At 42.1% G+C, this 23801-nt stretch overlaps 1 protein-coding gene across 5 annotated transcripts in view; it reads right to left on the reverse strand.

Moving 5' to 3' along the window:
• Positions 1–23801, reverse strand: part of LOC132825681 (probable global transcription activator SNF2L2) — a 124941-nt gene that overhangs the window by 5150 nt on the left and 95990 nt on the right. For all 5 annotated transcript variants that reach the window (XM_060841081.1, XM_060841065.1, XM_060841098.1 and 2 more), the window contains 2 exons: positions 11782–11883; positions 5091–5217 (listed from right to left, as the gene is read on the reverse strand). In XM_060841081.1, coding sequence (XP_060697064.1) covers positions 5091–5217; positions 11782–11883 — 229 coding nt within the window. The remainder of the gene's footprint in view (positions 1–5090; positions 5218–11781; positions 11884–23801) is intronic.

Consider the following 23801-nt stretch of genomic DNA (forward strand, 5'->3'; position numbering starts at 1 on the left):
TCAGTTTACAAGGACAGAGAGTCTCGTACAATCTGGAATGCTGTCCAATACAGACATTTGGCTTCTAGTGCAATTGATGCCAATCTCAGTTAAAGCTTTTCTGCTGAGGTTGAATAAAGGAAACTCTAAAGTGCCAACTAGCAAAACTAACACACATGGATAGCACTTCCTTGGAATCAAGAGAAATCAGACGAGACCACAATAGAAAAAGAAATTAGTCATCTGTTCAGACTAATACCAAATAAAAGGGCAGAATGGGTGAGGGCACAGAGATAACCAAGGTGAAAATCTCTGATGGGGCAGCACCTCAAGCAAGGTTTCCTTATTTCTACCTATAGCTGCAAAATTAAAATATTCTATTCTCAAAGTTAAATTATATTCATTTTCACTCATTTGCAAAAATGAAATGAAAATCCACAGTCAGGCCTCACCACAAAACAACTCGCCAGTTAGGCCATGCTCATTATTTATAAAACTTTATAAACGTTATCTCATCTTACCTTTCCATTTTACCCTTCGCGCATATGTTTTTGATTCCAAACCCTTCCTTCAACGCCATCCCCTCTCAAAACCAATCTCCGCAGCTACATTAACTTGGTGGTCACCTTGCTAAACCAGATGCACACTGACAACCTCTTCCAGTTCTCTATGTACCTCTATGCACCTTCAATTACCAAATCAACCCAACCACACGTGCCCCTTAAACTGACCAACAAAACAGAAAAACAGAGAAAGACGAAATCTAACTCAAATCTTACAAATAATAATTTCAAACTGTAGCAATGCAAAGTTTTGTCTGTCTGTCCCTTTTCAAAACTCTGCCACCAGTAGAAACTCAAGCTAGGTCACTTGCCAGTGAGTTATCCAAGAATTGTAATGGCTTGGTGATGAAAGTCCTTTGGGATATAATTTGAGGGTTTCCCTCCCCAATTTGGTATTTCACTCAATTATCAGAATAGACAGCAATGTACCAACTCTAATCAACAATTTAAGTCATTTAATAAACTGTGACTCAGTGAATGTATAAATCAACATTTACAGAACTCAGGGGTTGTGGGACACCACAGTGCTGTCAACAAGGGAGTTGCCAGGGTTTTGACCCAGTGACATGTGGGAACAACAACAGTGTAGTTCAGCTCAGGATGGGGTCAGCCTCGCGTTGCAATGATGCCCCCATTATGATGTCACGGGGCAGTAAGCCAAACCAAATCAGCCTCACTATCACGGAATTCATAACACAGTGAAATTAAGTTAAAACATTCAATTACCCTCAAAATTGCTCAATTATTCCTAACCAGAGTTTACAAATAACAAATCTTGGACTCCAAAGTTTAAAATTTAATAATAAAGTGCTCATTTTTAAGAAGGTAACACAGATGAATAAGGCAATCTTGTTAATATCCACCATCAAAGCCCAACCTTTGTATATAAACCTTACTCTCACTGACAGATGGACAGAGTTAAGGGATAAATTTTTAAAAATGTTTTAAATGTTGTAATCTTCCAGTTTGATAACAGTTTCAACAATGAATACCAGGCTTTCGTGAAACTCTTTGACAGTAGGTTGTATTACAGGCACGTAGGACTGTATATCTTGTTTGAATTCGTAAGTGAATGCAGACAGTATCCACAGACCTCTGGAGACTGGGATTCTTGTCTCAGTTTCAACAATTCGATAACTGGAGAATGATTTTTAAAAAAAAAGGACATGAGAAGCAACATTTTCCAAATATCAAGAGGAGATGGAAGGTTCTCTCTTGTTTAAGATGGTCATTGTCTGATACACATGGGATGCAAATGATATATAGCACTTACAGCCTAAGTCCGAGTGTTGTCCAGGTCTTGTTATATGGGGATGAGGACTGCTTCAGTTTCTGAGGTGCCAGGAACAGTGCTGTACATTGGAGATGTTTGTTGATAATTGCACACTTCTGAATTTATCATGAAAGGAAGATTATTGATGTAGCAAATGAAGATGGCTAGGCCTAGGACGGAGATGATTGAACTTCAACAACCATCTTCCTTTGAATTGGGTACAACTGTGAGTAGTGTAGAGATTTCCCCTGATTCTCACTGACTTCGGTTTTGTTAAGCTTCCTTAATGCTCAACTGGTGCCTTGACATCAAGGGGAATCACTCTCACCTCAACTCTGGAATTTAACTTTTTTGTCCACAATTGGAAAAAGGCTGTAATGAGGTCAGATACTGAATGGCTCTGGCAGAACCCAAATCCAGTGTCCGTGAACAAATACCTATACACCATTGGCTTTCTTTGTGTTAAATGAAAGTCTCTCAACCTCCTGTAACATTACATACATTTAGTTTTGCTCATCTTCAATCATGCAATAGGTTTTTCATACTAGGAGATTTTAGTCTAAATAAATGTACAGGTCACAGAGCCCTACAGCACTTTGGCCCAAACTGGTCCATGCCAACCAAAACATCCATCCATGTTAACCCCATTTCCCATATCCTTCTAAACCTTTCCTATCCATGTATTTGTCTAAATGCCTTTTAAATGTTGCTAATATACCCGCCTCAACCATTTCTGCTCGCATATCACTCCACGTGTGTACCACCCTGTGTACAAAAGTTGTCCCTCAGGTTCCCTTTTATTCTTCCTCTCTAACTTTAAACTGATGCCCCTTAGTCCACGATCCTCCAACCTTGGGAAAAAGAGTGTTTTCACCCTATCCATGCCTCTCATGGTCTTATACTGTTCTATAAGATTCCCCCCTCAGTCTAAGAAAATAGTCCTAGCTTATGCAACCTCTTCCTATAGCTCAGACTGTTGAGTCCTGGCAACATCCTTGTAAATTTCTTCTGCACTTTTTCAAGTTTAATAATATCCTCGCTATAGCAACGTGACCAAAAGTGAACACAATACTCCGAAGTGCGGACTCATCAATGCCCTTTGCAACTGCCACATAATTTCCCAACTTCTATACTGAATGCCCTGACTTATGAAGGTATTCAAACATCAGCACTATAAACAGCTAGAAGGCTTTCTTCAGCACAAAATTTTCACAACTAATAGCTGGGATATTCCTTCATTATAAAGTCTTGTTAAAAAAAAATCAGTGTGATACAGCTCATCATCATAAGTTTCACATATTCATTATGTCTATATTTTACACATGTAAATGTGACAGGCTCATTGTTCCCTCCCCACATACCCCATGGCAAACAGTGATTTCAGGTCAATAGCACAATGTTACTGCATCAATCTAAGTTATTATGCAAGGGGTAGAGGTATGTAAACTGAAAATCCAATTGGAATTTATGGAGCCTATTAAAAGCCAACTGTAGACAGCTACTTGTTGTCTGCTGCATTTTGCATGTTGCAAGTACATTGTCAGTATAACGAGACAAGAGGAGGAGCAGATGAGAAGGCCTGCCACTGGGACCAAAGCTACTTACAGTAGCACCTTCTGATGGTGAAGGTGTGACTGACCTTCCTATTCTTGTATTAGGCCCAGCGCTGCATGACTGCATGGCCTACAATGTCAATTTGGTGCAAAGACCATCCCCACATTGCTCCTCTTATTGGCCTCACTAATGAACTATCAACACTTGATTGAACAAGCAGAGCACTCAGCTTCTGTTCTGCCTCCCTTCGTCCTGTCAGAAAATGAAAATTCAGCCCTATTCCTAGAGATTTACTGAATCCATAGCACATACCTACTCGCTCATCCCAACAAGTGCCACTATTTAGTGATTAGAAAATTCTAAATTATTTTTGCTTCTTTAAATTTGGGAACATGGAGGCCCACTGTATTACACCATTACCACCAGCCTTTCATTCGTTGGTGAATATGGCCATTGTAGACTGCGCCAGCATTTATTGCCCATCCTTAATTGCCCTCCAGAAGATTGTGATAAGCCACCTTCTTGAACTGCTGCAGTCTACGTGGGATGGGTATACCAACCATCAGGAAAGAAGTTTGTAAAATGTGACCCAATGACAGTGAAGAAATGCTAACATAGATTCAAGTCAGTATGGTGTGTGGCTTGAAGGAAGCTTGCAGTAGTGTTGATCCCTGCTGTCCTTGTCTTTCTAGATGGTAGAAGTTGAGAGTTTGAAAGATGCTGTTGAAGAAGTTTTGCTGAATTCAGTTTACAGATAGCACATACTGCTGCCACTGTGTATCAGGGATGGAGGGAGTGAGTGAACGTTGGAGATGGTTGATGGGGTACTAAACAAAAGGCTGCTTTGTCCTGGATGATCTCAAGCTTTTTAAATGCTGTTGGAGCTCCATTCCATGCATCCAGACTAAGTGGAGACTATTTCATCACTCTCCTGAGACTTGCCTGGGGAAGTCACAGAGTTAATTTACCACAGAAATCCCAGCCTCTGACCTTCTCTTATAAACAATCTTTGTTCAAATTCAGCTTCTGGTCATGGGAGTCCCTACCTCACCCCTACAACATTGTTAGTGGGAGATTCAGTGAAGGCTATGCCAATGAATGATCTTTGTATATTTGTAGATACATTCTATTTTGCTCAAAAAACGCACACAATCTGTAAGCAGTCAACCTATGTAATATTTTATAATTTCCTACTTTGGAAATAGAACCAGTCTGACTCTAGACTGGGGTACAGACAGATTCTGACCTCACACCTTTAATACATGGTGTGAGCTGAGATGTCACTTTTTAAAAAAAAAACCTTAAATTATCTCAAGAATGGGACTTAAAAGTTGTTCTGGGATTTACATATTAATGAACTGAAACTTGCAACCCATTCTAAAAGATGAAAGACTCAACAGCAATCTAGGCTTGTTCAATGCATCATTTCAGTTACATGACGTTGTAATCTCTTGCTATAAATTCTGTGTCTTATGATCCCGTTCCACAGCTACCTGATGAAGGAGCAGTGCTCCAAAAGCTAGAACTTCCAAATAAATCTGTTGGACTATAACCTGGTATTGAGAGATATTTAACTTCGCCCACCCCAGTCCAACACCAGCTCCTCCACATCATACGGAATGATCTTAGCAGACATCTACTCTCACAACGCAAATATTGACACAATGTGGTCATCCATTTATTTAACATGAGAAACCAGTTATAAACCCATAAGAACTTACTCTCAGATCCTGACTCCTCCTCCTCTTCATCATCATCATTACTTTCTTCCTCACTCTCTTCTTCTTTAGCAATCTTCTGCCTTGCACTTTTGAATACAGATTGAAGGACAATGGAGTCTTCATAAATCTGTAACAAACCAGTGTTTAAACAGAAAGAACAAAAATGATTTATACATCAAACTAAAAAAAGCTCTAACGTGTGCCCTTTGTATTTTGGTGAATCAGTGTGTGATCACAGTTCAATTTTTTTTGCTGTCAAAAAGTTAAAATAAACCAATTAAGATGCGTTAAGAGTCTTAAGAGAGTTTTCAATGCACAGAAAAAGGCCCTTTGGTCCATTATGTCCACACTGGTCATGCAATATCTATCAATTCTATTTTCATTTTCCACCACTTGTTATTGAGCCTTGGACACTATAATGTTTCAATACTCACCTAAATACTTCTTAAATGCCTTGAGGATTCCTGCCTCTATTACCCTTTTAGGTAGTTTCAAACTTCCCTTTCTTCACCTTATACCTTATCCTCTTGCTAGATAATCACGGGGCAAAGTTTCTTCCTATCTAGGTAAAAACAATGACTGCAGCTGCTGGAAACCAGAGTCTAGATTAGTCTAGTTCAGGCAGCATCCTAGGAGCAGGAAAATCGACATTTTGGGCAAAAGCCCTTCATCAGGAATGAGACAGGGAGCCTCTGGGGTGGAGAGATAAGTGAGAGGAGGGTGGGGGTGGGGAGAAAGTAGCATAGAGTACAATAGGTGAGTAGGGGAGGGGATGAAGGTGATAGGTCATGGGGGGAGGGTGGAGTGAATAGGTGGAAAAGACGACAGGCAGGTAGGACAAGTGGATAGTGCTGAGCTGGAAGTTTGGAACTGGGGTGAGGTGGGGAAAGGGAAATGAGGAACTGTTGAAGTTCACATTGATTGTGAAGTGTTCAAGTGTTGAAGTGTTCAGAGGCGGAAGATGAGGCGTTCTTCCTCCAGGCGTCTGGTGGTGAGGGAGCGGCGGTGAAGGAGGCCCAGGACCTCCAAGCCCTCAGCAGAGTGGGAAGGGGAGTTGGCCCAACATTTAAACTCCCACTCACCGATTGTACTCTAATGCTACTTTCTCCCCACCCCCACCTTCCTCTCACTTATCTCTCCACCCTTCAGGCTCTCTGCCTGTATTCCCGATGAAGGGCTTTTGCCCAAAACGTCGATTTTACTGCTCCTCGGATGCTGCCTGAACTGCTGTGCTTTTCCAGCACCACTAATCTAGACTTCTTCCTATCTACCCTGTCTCTACCCCACAGAACTTCATATACTTCAGTTAGGTACACCCTCAGCCTTTTCTGCTCTAAGGAAAATGGCCCCAGCATACCTAGGCCCTTTGAGTTCTTCTAATTTCATATTGTGTAACATAATGATACATAAATGTAACAGATGTAACATGGATCAGTATTTGGGACTGTTATTTTGTGGCCATAACAGAATCAGGGGTTTCACAGGGACAGGAATGGTTGCTAGATGTTCCAGGGTTTAGAACGTTTAAAAAAAGAACAGGGAATGTGGCAAAAGAGGAGGGGGTGTGGCATCACTAATCAGAGAATGCATCACAGCTACAGAAACGAAGATTGTTGAGGAAGGTTTGTCTACTGAGTCAGTATGGGTGGAAGTTAGGAACAGCAAGGGAGCAGGGTTTTCTTCAGACCCTCTAATAGCAGTAGGGAGATTGACCCATAGGCTGGCAGATTTTGGAAAAGTACAGATGTAGCAGGGTTGTTGTTATAGGTGACTTTAACTTTCCCAATATTGATTGGAACCTCCTTAGTACAGATGGTTTGGATGGAGCCGTTTTTGTCAGGTGTGTTCAGGAGGATTTCCTTTCTCAGTATGTAGACAGGCCGACGAGGGGAGAGGCCATTTTGGATTTGGTGCTCAGCAACGAGCCAGGACAGGTGTCAGATCTCACGGTGGGAGAGCACTTTGGCAACAGTGATCACAACTGCCTTACATTTACCATAGCTTGGAAAGGGAAAGGAGCAGTTACCATAGGAAAATATTTAATTGGGGAAAAGGAAATTATGACGCTATCAGACAGGAGTTGGAAAATACTGACTGGGAGCAATTGTTCCATAGAAGAGGCACAGCAGACATGTGGAGACTGCTTAAGGAGCAGTTGTTGCGAGTGATGCATGAATTTGTCCCTCTGAGACAGGTAAGAAGTGGTAAGATTAAGGAGCCTTGGATGATAAGAACAGAGGACTTCTCATCAAAAGGAAGAAGGCAGCTTATGGAAGGTATAGAAAACAAGGGTCTAGCATAGCTTTAGAGGATTACTAGAAAGGAGCTCAGAAATAGACTAAGGACAGCCAGGAGGGAAAATGAGAAAGGCTTGGCAGGAAGGATTAGGGAGAACCCAAAGGCATTTTACTCATACGTGAGGAATGACAGAATGATCAGGGAGAAGGTAGGGCCGTTCAGGGATAGTGTAGGGAACTTGTGCCTGGAGTCTGAACAGATAGGGGAAGCCCTAAATGAGTTTATTGCTTCGGATTTCACTAAGGAAAGGGACTTTGTTAAGAATGAGAATTTTGAGGAGCTGGGATACAGGCTTGAACAGATCAAGATTGATGAAGTTAATGTGTTGGAAGTTTTGGCAAACATCAAAATTGACAAGTACCAAGGGCCAGACCAGATTTACCCAGGCTGCTCCAGGAAGTGAGAAAGGAGGTTGCTAAGCCACTGGCAAAGATCTTTACTTCCTCACTCCACGGGAGTCATACCAGAGGATTGGAAGGAGGTGAATGTTGTTCGTCTTTTCAAGAAAGATAATAGGGAAATCCCTGGCAATTACAGACCAGCCAGTCTTATGTCTGTGGTCAGCAAGATTTTGGAAACAATTTTGAGGGACAGGATTTATGACTATTTGGAAAAGTATAGCTTGATTAAAGGCAGTCACCATGACTTTGTGAGGGCAGGTCATGCCTCACAAATCTTATTGAGTTCTTTGAGATGACAAGACAGGTCGATGAAGGTTGAGCAGTGAATGTAGTGTATTTGGACTTCAGCAAGGCATTTGATAAGGTTTCCCATAGTAGGCTCATTCATAAAGTCAAGAGGTATGGGATACAGGGAGATTTGGCTGTCTGGATTCAGAATTTGATGGCTGACAGAAGGCAAAGAGTTGTTGTAGATGGAAAATATTCTGCCTGGAGGTCAGTGTTGAGTGAGGTTCCTTAAGGCTCAGTTCTTGGGCCTCTGCTCTTTGTAGTTTTTATAAATGACTTGGATGAGGAGGTTGAGGGGTGGGTTAGTAAATTTGCAGATGACACAAAAGGTTAGAAGTGCCATTGATAGTATCGAGGGCTACTGTAGGCTGCAGCACGACATAGACAGGATGCAGAGCTGGGCTGAGAAATGGCAGATGGAGTTCAACCTGGATAAATGTGATCTGATGCATTTTGGAAGGTTGAACTTGAATGCTGAATATATGATTAAAGACAGGATTCTTGGCAGTGTGGAGGAACAGAGGGATATTGGTATTCAAGTACATAGATCCCTCAAAGTTGCCATCCAAGTGGATAGGGTTGTTAAGAAAGCATATGGTGTTTTGACTTTCATTAACAGGGGGATCGAGTTTAAGGGTCATGAGGTTTTGCTGCAGTTCTATAAGTCCCTGGTGAGAACACACTTGGAATATTGTGTCCAGTTCTGGTTGCCCTACTATAGGAAAGATATGGAGGCTTTGGAGAGGGTGCAAAGAAGGTTTACCAGGATGTTGCCTGGACTGGAGGGCTTGTCTTAAGAAGAAAGGTTGACTAAGCTCGGACTTTTCTCTCTGGAGAGAAGGAGGAACAGAGGTGACCTGATCGAGGTGTACAAGATAATGAGAGACATGGATAGAGTCGATAACCAGAGATTTTTCCCCAGGGCAGGATTGACTGGTACGAAGGGTCATAGTTTTAAGTTATTAGGAGGAAGGTACAGAGGAGAGGTCAGAGGTAGGTTCTTTAAACAGAGAGAGTTGTGAATGCATGAAATGCGTTGCCAGCTGTGGTGGTGGAAGCAGTCATTAGGGTCATTTAAGCGACTGCTGGACATGCACATGGATAACAGTGAATTGAGGAGTGCGTAGATTAGGTTATTTTATTTTACATTAGGATTAATCCTCAGCCCAACATAGTGGGTCGAAGGGCCTGGTCTGTGCTGTACTTTTCCATGCTCTAATAGTGAAAGGTTCCCAATTACCCAACATCTGCAGAATTCAATCTGTAATAACATTTCCAACTACCAGGAAATGCAACTAAGGAGGTCAGAGGAAGCATCGCTATAGAGACTGTGTTTGAAGCACTCACTTTCTAAACACTTCAAAATTAAAAGTGTTCTGACAAAAAGCAACTTAAAATGCTCTAGATATAAACCTATTAATTTTTAGTATTATTTCTGGAGACAAAAAAATGATTTTTGAGAGTACAGGGCTGCAGCAGGCCTCAATAATTGCAACTTAAAAGGATATTGAACTGAGATATATTCTACATATATCGAGTGAGAAACAACCAACACCGTTACTTTAGGGGAGATGGCAGAGGTTGGTTCTTTACACACAGAGTGGTGGGTGCATGGAATGCACTGCCAGCGGTGGTAGTAGAGTCAGAAACATTAGAGACATTTAAGTGACTCTTGAAGTACAATGAAGGTTAGTCTGATTTTAGACTTGATGTTGTAAAAGAAACCGGGTGAACCCTTCAAACCATACCTTAGGTCTTTGACACCCATGAGAGGGGGCAGGGAGAGTAGGGTTGACAACCTCGTTGTTTTTAAATGGATGAAACAAAACAGCAAACTTCCAACAGTGCCACTGTCCCTCAGTGCTGCAGTAAGTTACAAGCCTGATGATTATAGCCTGAAGTTTCTGCTTTGGGGAAATTGCTACTTTTAGAATACTGCATTCAATTCTGGTCATCTTGCCATAGTAAAGATGTTATTGAACTAGAAAGAATACAGAAAACATTTATAAAAGATGTTGTCGGGTTTGAGTTGTAAGGAGAGGCTGGGACTGTTTTTTAACCTTGAAGCGTCGAAGGCTGAGGGGTGACCATAGAGGTTTATAAAACCATGACAGACATGGAAAGGGTGAATAGGCAAGATCTTTTTCCCAGGGTAGGGGAATCCAAAACTACAGCCCATAGGTTTAAGGTGAGAGAGGGGAAAAATTTGAAAGAGACCTGGGGGACAATTATTTCACTCAGAGGGTGGTGCATATAGTGGAATGAGTTGCCAGAGGAAGTGATACAGACAAAAAAATCTGGAGATGCAGGAATCCATAAGTACACAAGTAGGAGGCTGGAATAACACAGCAAGCTTGGTAGCAACAGCTCCAACTCCAGAAGAAGTGACAGAAGTGGATACAATTACAACGTTGAAAAGGCATCCAGACAGGTACACAAACAGGAAAGGTTCAGCGGGATATCGGCCAAACACAGACAAATGGGACTCGTTCAGTTTAGGATACCTGGTCGGCATGGACTGATTGGATCGAAGGATCTATTTCCATCCACTAGGATTCTGTAAAATGTGCTGACTATGGGGAGGCTTCCCAAACTGGAGTTACATCCAAATTTCCACTCAAATGTATTTGTTCACTCAGGCTTGTATAATCTCCTATGAATCAGCACAAGCAAGCAGATTATTAACCAGAGCTAAATCAATAAGGCCTTAACTGAATCAAGGAGAAAAAGTGAGGACTGCAGATGTTGGAGATCAGAGTCGAAAAGTGTGGTGCAGGAAAAGCACAGCAGGTCAGGCAGCATCTGATGAGCAGGGAAATTGATGCTGCGGGCATAAGGCCTTCATCAGGAATGGGGGTGGGGGATGCCGAGAGATAAACTGCCCTCTTGAACTGTCCCACCTGCCCATCTTCCTTCCCACGTATCCACTCCATCCTCCCCATCTACCTATCACCATCACCCCCAACTGCATCTACCATTCACATTCCCACCTATCTTCATCCCCAACCCAACCCCCACCCTCCTATTTATCTCAGCTCCCTTCCCCCTCTCCCCACATTCCTAATGAAGGGCTGATGCCAGAAACATCAATGCTCCTGCTCCTTGGATGCGGTCTGACTGGCTATGGTTTTCCAGTGCACACTTTGACTTTAACTGAACCAAGTCAAGCTGAAAACATATTGTAACTGTGGCAGCTGAAGGGACCAGCCTAATTATTGGTTTCAATTGATAGTTGGTCACAGGGTCGCCAAATACTTTAAAGGCAAAGCTAGATAAATCCTCAGCAAACAAGGGAGCCAAAAGGTAGGACAGTTACAGTGTGATGTGGGGAACAACATCCCCAGGTATATTACTTATGGTAACATCTTGTCCAATCAGTTAACTTGCCTGATAAGTTGTTGAAGTTTAAGATATATATGAAATTATTTATATCAATGCTTTATTCTACACAAATACATTTCTACACATTACACTTTGAATTATTGACCATTTACAGGGGAAAAAGCATGTATACTTCAGTATATGCTGCACCACTGTAATTCTTTATCGTTTAAAAATGAACTTCGCATACAATTTAATGAAACAGTCAGTATCAACAACTCTTTCCCTGCTGCGAATTCAGATTACAAAATCCATCTTTACATTACTATTTATTTGCACTATAGATTTTGAGAGTTCTAATATTAACCGAGTGAAAGACTGACCTGTGATCCTTCCAGGTTGAACGTCTGAGCATTATGACATAACAACATGACATCTTTTTCTAGATCTCCCAGGCTTCGATACTTATGGTTGCGAATGCGGTCCTAGAGAAATTTAACAGAATTAATAATGTGAGAATTATAGGATGATTAGAGTAAGATGGCAGCCAGAGTCCACAGCAGTTCTCTGCATGGGTAATCCAGATTGTGCCACTTCAGTGTTTTCCAAAAGCCCTGCAAACATTTTCTTTCTAAAACCAAGTTAAGTTGGCTTCTACAATCTAGGTCATAACAATTTGTTGAATAAAAAAAATTGTCTCATGTTGCCTTAGGTTCCTCTTAAATTGATGTCCTCTGGTTGTAGATCCTTCTAGAAAGGGTTTGCCTTTATCTCAGTCTAAATCTCAATTTTAAACACCCCTAACCAATTTCCTGCATATCACTGCAGATGCTGGAATCTGTACTGAAAATAAAAAATGCTGAAGATCACAGCGGGTCAGGCAGCATCCATGGACAGAAAGCAAGCTAATGTTCAAATCTAGATGACTCTTTATCAGAGCTGACATGAAGTGTGGAGAGGGCAGCATTTATGCAATTGTGGGGCAGATGTTGTGTGTTGGAAGTGCTGGAAGAGAAAGATATCAATAGTTCAGATTAATTTACTGGAGAGTGAGAGCGGTAGAACCACGTAGGAACAAATTACTGTAGATGCTGGATGAATATTCATTTCAACTCAAAACATTAGCTTGCCCTGTATCCATGGATGCTGTTTCACCTGCTGTGATCTCCAGCATTTGTTGCCTACAGACTGCCAGACTGGAAAGAACAGAGTCTCACTGGGGTGGGGTGGGAAGAGGAGAGAGAGGACATGCTGACAGAAAATGTAACAACTGAAGCTAAAAGAAAGGGAATGAATTCAAAGTTTGTGAGAAGATTTGTAGCTCGCGTGCTCGTTGTTGTGGTTCTGTTCGCCGAGCTGGGAATTTGTGTTGCAGACGTTTCGTCCCCTGTCTAGGTGACATCCTCAGTGCTTGGGAGCCTCCTGTGAAGCGCTTCTGTGATGTTTGCTCCGGCATTTATAGTGATTTGTCTCTGCCGCTTCCAGTTGTCAGTTCCAGCTGTCCGCTTCAGTGGTCGGTATATTGGGTCCAGGTCAATGTTCTTATTGATTGAATCTGTGGATGAGTGCCATGCCTCGAGGATTTCCCTGGTTGTTCTCTGTTTGGCTTGTCCTATAATAGTAGTGTTGAGCAAAACCAATGTAGTGTTCAAAATCCCATGCAAGGACTGCACAAAACACTACATAGGACAAACAGGAAGACAGCTAATGATTCGCATCCATGAACACGAAACGACATGACTAGCTATCCTTAGTAGCCACACACACAGATGACAAGCAACATGAATTCGACTGGGACAACACTACTATTATAGGACAAGCCAAACAGAGAACAGCCAGAGAATTCCTAGAGGCATGGCACTCATCCACAGATTCAATTAATAAGCACATCGACCTGGACCCAATATACCGGCCACTGCAGCGAACAGCTGGAACTGACAACTGGAAGCGGCAGGTACAAATCACTATAAATGCTAGAGGAAAGATCACAGAATCACTTCACAGGAGGCTCCCAAGCACTGAGGATGTCACCTAGACAGGGGACAAAACGTCTGCAACACACATTCCCAGCTCGGCGAACAGAACCACAACAAAGGGAAAGAATGGGTTGACAATTTTTCAACCTTCTCTGCACAAAGGAGAACGCCAGCAGATTTTCCGATCTACTTTACTGATTGATTGAACTATTCTTTTTCTGTGCTCTCTCCATTTTAAAGTTTGGTGCACGGTTCTGTCATGCAATCTTCTGCATTCTATATCCAGGAACCCTAATTCCTTTCTATTTGTATTTGTTTTGAGGATATAGGAAATACCTCTAAAGCAGAAGTTAATGCCCATCCCATATTGTTCTGAAGATAATAAATGAAAATCACATGGAATACAGGAGTCAACCATAAATCAAACTAAAATGGTGCAAATTCCCTTAAGGTAATGAATGAATCAGTTGTTTTTGTTAAATAAAAATGAAGTGGTTTCTCAGTTGTATTGCTGAAGGTAGATTTATTCAATTTAGTAGCTTGTGTTGATTCAATGCCATTTCCATTACTCTACTGTATCTTTTTAACTCCTGTGCAACATATCTCAAGTAATCTCTTTCTCTGCACCCATACATATCTCAGGGGGCTATTACAGTTATATAAAGCTATAGTCAGAGTTCCACTTAGTGCAGCTCAGAACACATTGGCTTTTCTAGTGCTGCAATGCAGATTCGCGCAAAAATTAAATTGAAACCTCAACTATACAGGAGCAAGCTGTTAATCAATTGAGATGTTATATTGGTTATTGGATAAATGGATAGAGAAACTGTCCATTTCCTTTGGTGGTACAGTCTACAGCAATGAGACATACCTTCAAGTTAGAGCTAACGTGTTCATGCTGTAGGGATAGTCAACATGGCTTTGTGCGTGAGTGTGTCTCACAAACTTGGTCGAGTTTTTTTGAAGTTGTAACAAAGAGGATTGATGAGGGCAGAATGGTAGATGTGATCTATATAGACTTCAGTAGGGCGTTCGACAAGACTCCCCACGGGAAACTTGTTAGCAAGGTTAGATCTCATGGAATACAGGGAGAACGCACCATTTGGATACAGAACTGGTTCAAAGGTAAAAGACAGAAGGTGGTGGTGGAGGGTTGTTTTTCAGACTAGAGGCATGTGGCCAGTGGAGCGCCATAAGGATTGGTGCTAGGTCCATTACTTTTCGTCATTTATATAAATGATTTGGATGTGAGCATTACAGGTATAGTTAGTAACTTTGCTGATGACATCAAAATTAGAGGTGTAGTGGACAGCATAGGTGGTTACCTCAGATTACAACGGGATCTTGATCAGACGGGCCAATGGGCTGAGAAGTGGCAGATGGAGTTTAATCTAGATAAATGTGAGATGCTGCATTTTGGGAAAGCAAATCTTAGCAGGATTTATACACTTAATGGCAAGGTCCTAGGGAGTGTTGCTGGACAAAGAGACCTTGGAGTGCAGGTTCATAGCTCCTTGAAAGTGGAGTCGCAGGTAGATAGGATAGTGAAGGCGGCATTTGGTATGCTTTCCTTTATTGGTCAGAGTATTGAGTACAGGATTTGGGAGGTCATGTTGCGGCTGTACAGGACATTGGTTAGGCCACTGTTAGAATACTGTGTGCAATTCTGGTCTCCTTCCTATCGGAAGGATGTTGAAAAACTTAAAGAGTTCAGCATGGATTTACAAGGATGTTGCCAGCGTTGGAGGACTTGAGCTATAGGGAGAGGCTGAACAGGCTGGGGCTGTTTTCCCTGGAGCGTTAGAGGCTGAGGGGTGACCTTATAGAGGTTCATTAAATCATAAGGGGCATGGATAGGATAAATAGACAAAAATATGGGGTGGGGAGTCCAGAACTAGAGGGCTTAGGTTTAGGGTGAGAGGGGAAAGATATAAAAGAGACCTAAGGGGCAACATTTTCATGCAGAGGGTGGTACATGTATGGAATGAGCTGCCACAGGATGTGGTGGAGGCTGGTACAATTGCAACATTTAAAAGGCATTTGGATGGGTATGTGAACAGGAAGGGTTTGGAGGGGCTTGAGACAGCTATTCGTTATCATGCCTGCATTCGCACTCTTACATACTGCCAAGTTCCAGTCTTTTCCCAATGTCCCTGCATACCATTTATATTTAAAATTATCACCCAATATTCTCAAGTGCCTCAACTGAACCTACCTCCACCACATTTCCAGGCAGCACATTCCAATTCTCAACCAATCGCCAGGTGATACAAGTTTCTCTCAGGTCACCCTTGCTTCTTTTGCACATTACTTCACATCTATGCCCACTCACTCATTACCCTGTTACAATTAGGAACAGCTTCTCCCCAACTACTCTATTCAGGCCGCTCGCGTTTGTGAAAATCTGTATCAAATCAAGTCTCTGCTTTCTTCTCTTCAAATAGAAAACAGTCTCAACTTCTTCGATCTATCCTAATTACTTCATTGGCCCATGTTTGAGTCAAAGCTGCAAAGAGTACAAAGTGACTGCATCAAGGCATTTGACGGAGAATAATACCAAAAAGCATGGCAAAATTAAAGCCCAAAGTTTGTGAGAAGATTTGTAGCTCGGGTGCTCGTTGTGGTTCTGTTCGCCGAGCTGGGAGTTTTTCTTGCAAATGTTTCGTCCCCTTTCTAGGTGACATCTTCAGTGCTTGGGAGCCTCCTGTGAAGCGCTTCTGTGCTGATTCCTCCGGCATTTATACTGGTTTGAATCTGCCACTTCCGGTTGTCAGTAGCTGTCCGCTGCAGTGGCGCGGTATATAGGGTCTATGTCGATGTGTCTGTTGATCGAATTCCTGGATGAGTGCCATGCTTCTAGGAATTACCTGGCTGTTTTCTGTTTGGCCTGGCCTATAATGGTGGTGTTGTCCCAATCGAATTCATGTTGTTTGTCATTTGAGTGTATGGCTACTCGGGATAGCTGGTCGTGTCGTTTCGTGGCCAGTTGGTGTTCATGGATGCGGGTTGTTAGTTGTCTTCCTGTTTGTCCTATGTAGTGTTTTGTGCAGTCCTTGCATGGGATTTTTGTAAACCACGTTGGTTTTGCTCATGCTGGGAATCGGGTCCTTTATCCTGGTGAGTTGTTGTCTGAGAGTGGCTGTTGGTTTGTGTGCTGTTATGAGTCCTAGTGGTCGCAGTAGTCTGGCTGTCAGTTCAGAAATGCTCCTGATGTATGGGAGTGTGGCCAGTCCTTTGGGTTGTGGCATGTCCTCATTTCGTTGTCTTTCCCTGAGGCATCTGTTGATGAAATTGCGGGGGTATCCGTTTTTGTTAAATATCTTGTATAGGTGTTCTTCTTCCTCTTTTTGTAGTTCAGGTGTGCTGCAGTGTGTTGTGGCCCTTTTGAATAATGTCCTGATGCAACTTTGTTTGTGTGGGTTGGGGTGGTTGCTTTCATAGTTCAGGACTTGGTCTGTGTGTGTGGCTTTTCTGTATACCTTCGTGGTGAATTCTCCATGGGCCACAAAAAAACGGAGGTAACAGTGTAGGCTAATGACAGCAATACCTATTCCAAATGCATGTCAAAAGAATCTCAAAGTACCACACAACAGATTTGTGAGCAAAGGTAGAGCTTGGAGAGTAAAAGGGACACTAGTGACATGGATACAAATTTGATAGCGTGATAGAGAACCTGAAAGCAGACTGGAGTAATGTTTATACTGGAGATCCCCCAGGGTGGTGTTAGGATCATTGCTGTTTCTTGCATACATTAAACCCCAAGACTTTGGATTATTGAGTGGAATTAAGTACTGCAGGTGCTGGAGATTAGAGTCTAGATAAATCACAGCAGGTCAGGCAGCATCCGAGGAGCAGGAAAATTGATGTTTCGGGCAAAAGGTGGACACCTGAGGCTCCCAGCCTTATTCCTGATGAAGGGCCTTTGCCTGAAATGTCAATTTTCCTGCTCGTCAGATGCTGCCTGACCTGCTGTGATTTTCTACCACCACACTTTTGGAATATTGGGGACAACTTCAATTTGTGGATGATAAGCTGCTTGCAAATACTGCAACCCTGTGCAGTAGGCAGACGTTATCTCAGATTGGTGGAAGGGGTGGATAAGTGGAAGATGAAATTTAATGCAGAGAAGTGATTAATTTTGGTAGGAATAATGTGGAGAAATACAAGAACTATTCTAAAGGGGTGTAGGAACACAGGGACCTGGGTGTAAATCCCCAAAAATCAATACGGATGGTGAGACAGGTTCAACTAAGTGCATAGCATCCTGGCTTTATAAATAAAAGCAAGTACATGAAACAGCAATGTAAAATTTATATAAACACTGCTTCAACTATAATATCACAACCAGTTGTTGACACCCTACTTTAGAAATGATACGAAAACGTCAGAGATGATGCAGTGGAGATTCACAAGAATGGTTCCAAGAAAAACTTCAATTACATTGGACCAAATGTTTCCACTTATTCTCCTTGGAGTAGAGAATGCTGAAAGGAGGCTTGAGAGGCGCTATTCAGAATCACAAGTGGTCTGAACTCAGTAGATGAGAGAAACAGTCTCATTATGGGAAGGATCAAGAATGAGAGGATGTAAAATATAACATAATGGGCAAAAGGTAACAAGAGGAAAAAGGATTTTTCACACATCAAGTACTTATGGTTGTGGAGTACAAAGCCTGGAAGTGTGATGGAGGCATCCAGTGGGGAAATGAATTATCTTAAAAAGAAGTGCAAAGTTATGGGAACAAGACAGGGAAGTGACACTTGGTGAAGTGCTCCTTCAGGGAGACAGTACAAACATTACTTTTGTGCTATAGCCATTTATGATTCTTTATATTGCAGATGGGTTATTACCTTTAGCTGGTTATGCAGGAAGGGACAAGTAAAATGGAGAGGTGTAACCACACTGAATTGTTTAATTAAAGCTGACCCTGCAACAGTGGTCAGTTTCAGGGATGAAGTAATGGGGAAATTATAGATGTGTCAAGTGTACATTAGTTCCAAAGTTTCAAGAATCTAATTAGTGCTGGCAAGTTTCAGGGAAAACAGTCAAATAAATATGGCTATACATCTGAATGCCTTGACTTAAAATTGATTGGGCAAAAGTGAGAACTGCAGGTGCTGGAGATCAGAGTCGAGAGTGTGGTGCTAGAAATGTGCAGCAGGTCAGGCAGCATCTGAGGAGCAGGAGAATCTATGTTTTGGGCCAAAGCCCTTCATCAGGAATCAGAAATATTGATAGGATCTGCATTAGTTAGAATTAAAGACAAACTAATAATTAAAGGTTCCCTGGGATAAAATATAAATGATACTATACAAGAAGCAACTTTCGATAAGGCAAAAATAAAGTTGCACTTAGCTCTTAGCCAAAATGGGAAAATATTCAAGAAAATCAGCTAACTGATTAAACTAATTGACTAAGGAAAAGTTTAAGTAAATTTTCCTCACAAAAACAAAATACTACAGATGCTGTATTTTTCCCCTGGATCCCCTCACGTGAAGTTGCTGCTCAACTTTTGCATATTTATGTTGTGCAAAAATGGTTAAGGATTTAGAATAATATACAAAAAAAACGCAAATAGAGATTACTGGAAAAATTCAGCAGGTCTGACAGCAGCTGTGAAGAGAAAGCAGAGCTAACATTTCACATTCATTGACCCTTATTCAGAACTAAGTTTTTCCAGCAATTCCACTTTATTTCAGATTTCCAGCATTCGCAGTTCCTGAGATGTTGTGGCTGTTGCACGAGCATTGGACTTGCAGAGACTGGTGTTCAGGATACGAAAAATTTTAGATTCTCAAGCATACCATACTTTATAAATTCTCTTGTTCACCACATATTTAATAAATCTATGAACTATCACTTAAATGAGCAAGAAGCTTATTGATCAAGGTGTGAACAGAACATCTGAAATCACAAGCAAAAATCAAACATATTTTAGGATGTACAAAGTTAAAAATCTCACAGCCCCAGGTTATAGTCCAACAGGTTTATATGGAAACACTGGCTTTCGGAGCACTGTTTCTTCATCAGGTGGCTGTGGAGAATATGTTAGGATAGAACAGTGTGATTCCATCTATAGAAAGTGGCAGGAGGGCATGACAATAAATAAGGCAGATAAGTGATTGGATTGTAGCAAGTTTGGAAGTGCTCACATGCTTGGATGAAAGCAGGGGTTATACAGATAAGAAACGGACTGACTAGGGTAACCAAGGGTTCAGGATATCAGGGCTCAATAACAAAGTGGAGTGGGAGAGGAGGATCTAGCTGTCACAGTGCATGCAGATACCAACATTGGCAGGGCTAGGAAAGAGTTTCTGCTTGGTCAATAGGAGGATCTCGACACTCAATTGAAAAGCAAAATTTAGAGCTAAGAATCTCTGGATAATTACCATAGCTGTGCGCCTACTGCCAGTGAACACAGATTAGTAAAACAAATATGACTAAACAGGAGTGGTGTGGGAAAAGTGGATTCTGGTTCAGGGGCACTATTATCCAAACTTTTGAAAATGAGACTGTACCATTGGCACAGTCTACACCTGATCTGTTCTGGGCAGTGTTCCAGCAAAGCATATGATGAGGAAATTGCAGATGGCTCTAAACAATGGGAGTGACAGATCAAGCTTGGGCAGATGTAACAAATCAAGGGTATGTCAGGAAGGGACAGAGTATTTCAATCCAAGAGTACACCAACATCTTAAAAAGGGAAGGAGTCATTAAACAGGGAACCATACACCAGTTAGCTTAACACATGCTAGAGTCTATAATAAAGAATACAATAGAGCATTTCGAAACATATGATTAAGCAGTGTCAGAATGGCTTCATGAAGGAGAAATCATTCCTGAAAAATTGATTAGAATTCTTTGAGATGGTAACAAGCAGGACAAAGGGGAAGCAGCAGATGAAATATATTCAGATTTTCATAAAATATTTGATAAGGTACTTAATAAGATAAAAGCCTGTGATTGGAAGTAGCATATTAGCATGGATAGAGGATTGGCTAACTAATAGCAGACAGACAGGTGGGATAAAGCTGGCTTTTTCAGGATGGTGACCCCTGTAATTACAAAGTGTCACACAGATCAATGCTGGGGCTACAATTATTTACAATATATATTCATGACTTGGATGAGCAAAGTGAATGAAGGTATGTAGAGGTGTACTGGACCTTGGAGTTGAAAAGCTAGCAAGGACTGACAAAGTACAGGGAGTCCGGATCAAAGTAAGAATGTAACACTTGGTTGAAACAAAGTGAGTTGCCATTAAACAAAAATAAATTCAAATTCAGCCTGTTTAAATCATGCCCCAAGATAGCAAAATCTAATCAAATTTGAATTTAGTACTTTGATAATATGAAAACCAATAAAACGATCCCATGTTTTGGGGTAAAAAAAAAAGATATTTTGGACAGTTAGGGGGAGAACTGCCAAGGACATCCACAAATATAGACTGCTAATTGAAGAGCTCTCTGAAAGGTACCTGTCTATAAGAAATTTGCGCAACAGAACATCGAAACTGACCGAGAGACAATCCACAGAGAAAAATCTACAAAGCAGAATCGACAAAGCTAATTGGTTTTTGAAACGTGATTTTTTTCCGTAAACCTTAATTTGGATTTTTGAAAAATTGGACTAGTATTGTAGAGTGGGAAGTAAAAGATAGGTTTAAGAGAAAAGGAGTTGTAAATAATTGTTGGCTTTAATATTTTCTGTTAGTGTTAAAGAATAAAATTGTTAATTTTTACTTTATATAGCGACACCTGGCATAGTTCTTTGCCTCCCGAATTTGAACAGATTACAGCGTGAGGTGAACTTTTTCTGTGTAGCTGGTCTAAGTTAGCAGAGGGGCTTACCCCATGTCGTAATAGTACTATGCCAAGTTTGCAAATGACACTGAATATATGGAAAACCAAGTGCTGAGGAAGGAGACAGCATACAGATGGATATTATAACACTAAATGAATAGGCAAAAACTTGGCAGATAGAATGTAATGCAACAGGATGTGAGGTCATGCGTCTTGGCTGGAAAAATAGAAGTGCTGAATATTATTTAAAAAAAGAAAGACTGCAGAAAGCTAAAGACTACAAGGGATTTGGGAGCCCTCATGCATAAATCACAAAAAAAACTAACATACATGTTCAGCAAGTAATAGGAAAGACAAATTGAATATTCACTTTTTTTTGCCCCAAAAGGAATGCATCAGAAAAAGAGTGAGGTCTTAATAAAACTATATAAGGCAGACAGATGGAATACTGTTTAAAAACGTGTTACTGGAAAAGCGCAGCAGGTCAGGCAGCATCAAAAGGAGCAGGAGAATCGACGTTTCGGGTAAAAGCTCTTCTTCAAGAATGAGGAGGGTGTGCCAAGCAGGCTAAGATAAAAGGTAGGGAGGAGGGACTTAGGGGAGGAGCGTTGGGAATGCAATAGGTGGAAGGAGGTTAAGGTGAGGGTGATAGGCCAAAGAGGGGGTGGGGTGGCAGGTGAGTACCAGTGGGGTTCTGTCCTGGTGGCGTTTGGAGGGGCGAGGTTCAAAGGCGGAGGAGTGGGAAGTGGAGATGTGGTGGAGAGCATCGTCAACCACATCTGAAGGGAAATTGTGGTCTTTGAAGGAGGAGGCCATCTGGGTTGTTCGATATTGGAATTGGTCCTCCTGGAAGCAGATGCGGCGAAGGCGAAGGAATTGGGAATATGGGGTGGTGTTTTACAGGGGGCAGGAAGGGAAGAAGTGTAATCTAGGTAGCTGTGGGAGTCAGTCGTTTATAGTATATGTCCGTGTCGAGTCGGTCTTCCGAGATAGAGATGGAGGGGTCTAGGAAGGACTGACCCCGCATGGACTCCGGACTACGGAGTCGATAGAACTCCACTAGTCCTCACCTACCACCCCACCAACCTCCAGATACATCGGATCATCCTTCGTCATTTCCGCCACCCCCAAATGGACCCCACCTTCAAGGATATATTTCCCTCCCCACCCCTATCAGCGTCCAGAAAGGCCACTCCCTCCGCGACTCACTTGTCAGATCCACACCCCCCACCAACCCAACTCCACTCCCGGCACCTTCCCCTGCAACTGCAAGAAATGCAAAACTTGTGCCCACACCTCCCCCCTCACTTCCCTCCAAGGCCCCAAGGGATCCTTCCATATCCATCACAAATTCACCTGCACCTCCACACACATCATTTACTGCATCCGCTGCACCTGATGTGGCCTCCTATACATTGGGGAGACAGGCCACCTACTTGTGGAATGTTTCAGAGAACATCTCTGGGACACTTGCACCAACCAATCCAACCGCCCTGCAGCTAAACACTTTTAACTTCCCCTCCCACTCCGCCAAGGACATGCAGGTCCTTGGCCTCCTCCATCGCCAGACCATGGCAACACGACGCCTGGAGGAAGAGTGACTCATCTTCCGCCTAGGAACCCTCCAACCACAAGGGATGAATGCAGATTTCTCCAGCAGCCTCATTTCCCCTCCCCCCACCTTTTCTCAGTCCCAACCCTCAGACTCAGCACCGCCTTCTTGACCTGCAATCTTCTTCCCGACCTCTCCGCCTCCACCCCCTCTCTGGCCTATTACCCTCACCTTAACCTCCTTCCACCTATCGCATTCCCAACGCCCCTCCCCCAAGTTCCTCCTCTCTACCTTTTATCTTAGCCTACTTGGCACACCCTCCTCATTCCTGAAGAAGGGCTTATGCCCGAAACATCGATTCTCCTTCTCCTGTGATGCTGCCTGACCTGCTGCGCTTTTCCAGCAACACATTTTTAAGCTATGACCCCCAGCATCTGCAGTCCTCACTTTCTCCTAGATGGAATACTGTGAAGAGTTTTGGTCCCCTTAGCTAATGAAAAGTATATTAGTGTTACAGGCAGTCCAGGGAAGGTTCACCAGAGCAGAGCGCAATGTTGAGTCAAATCAGCATAAAAATAAAATCTGATGATTTGTCAGTTTAAGAGAAAAAAAAATGAAAATTTAACTGTCTATAAATGTTTAGCAGGAGAAGTTGATACAGGAAGTATAAGGGTGTAGTAGAAGAATTATAGTAAAATAAATAAGCTGAAAATACCAATGAAGGGATAGCAGAACTGAAATGCGAATATTACACTTGAAACTCTTAACATTGGAAGCAGACCAACTACAGTAAACAGAACAGACATACAGATAAATACCCTAATAAACATAAATGGACATTTTCATCAGAATATCTATATATGCTAGGAAGCATCGCAATCCAGTGAAGGGTTGTAGTAATAGATGGGTTGGGGAAACTCCTCTGCAACATATAGGGAAGAGTGACCCTCTTAATACTGGAGAGTCAAAAGGATCATTTAACTTCAGGATGAATGGACTGTACTGGCTGGTAGGGTGGAATGGGATGCTGTCTCAAACACAAAGGATACCATTGTTCAGCAATGCACACTGTC

Source organism: Hemiscyllium ocellatum, chromosome 2 (assembly GCF_020745735.1).
Source record: "Hemiscyllium ocellatum isolate sHemOce1 chromosome 2, sHemOce1.pat.X.cur, whole genome shotgun sequence".
Classification (NCBI taxonomy): domain Eukaryota; kingdom Metazoa; phylum Chordata; class Chondrichthyes; order Orectolobiformes; family Hemiscylliidae; genus Hemiscyllium; species Hemiscyllium ocellatum.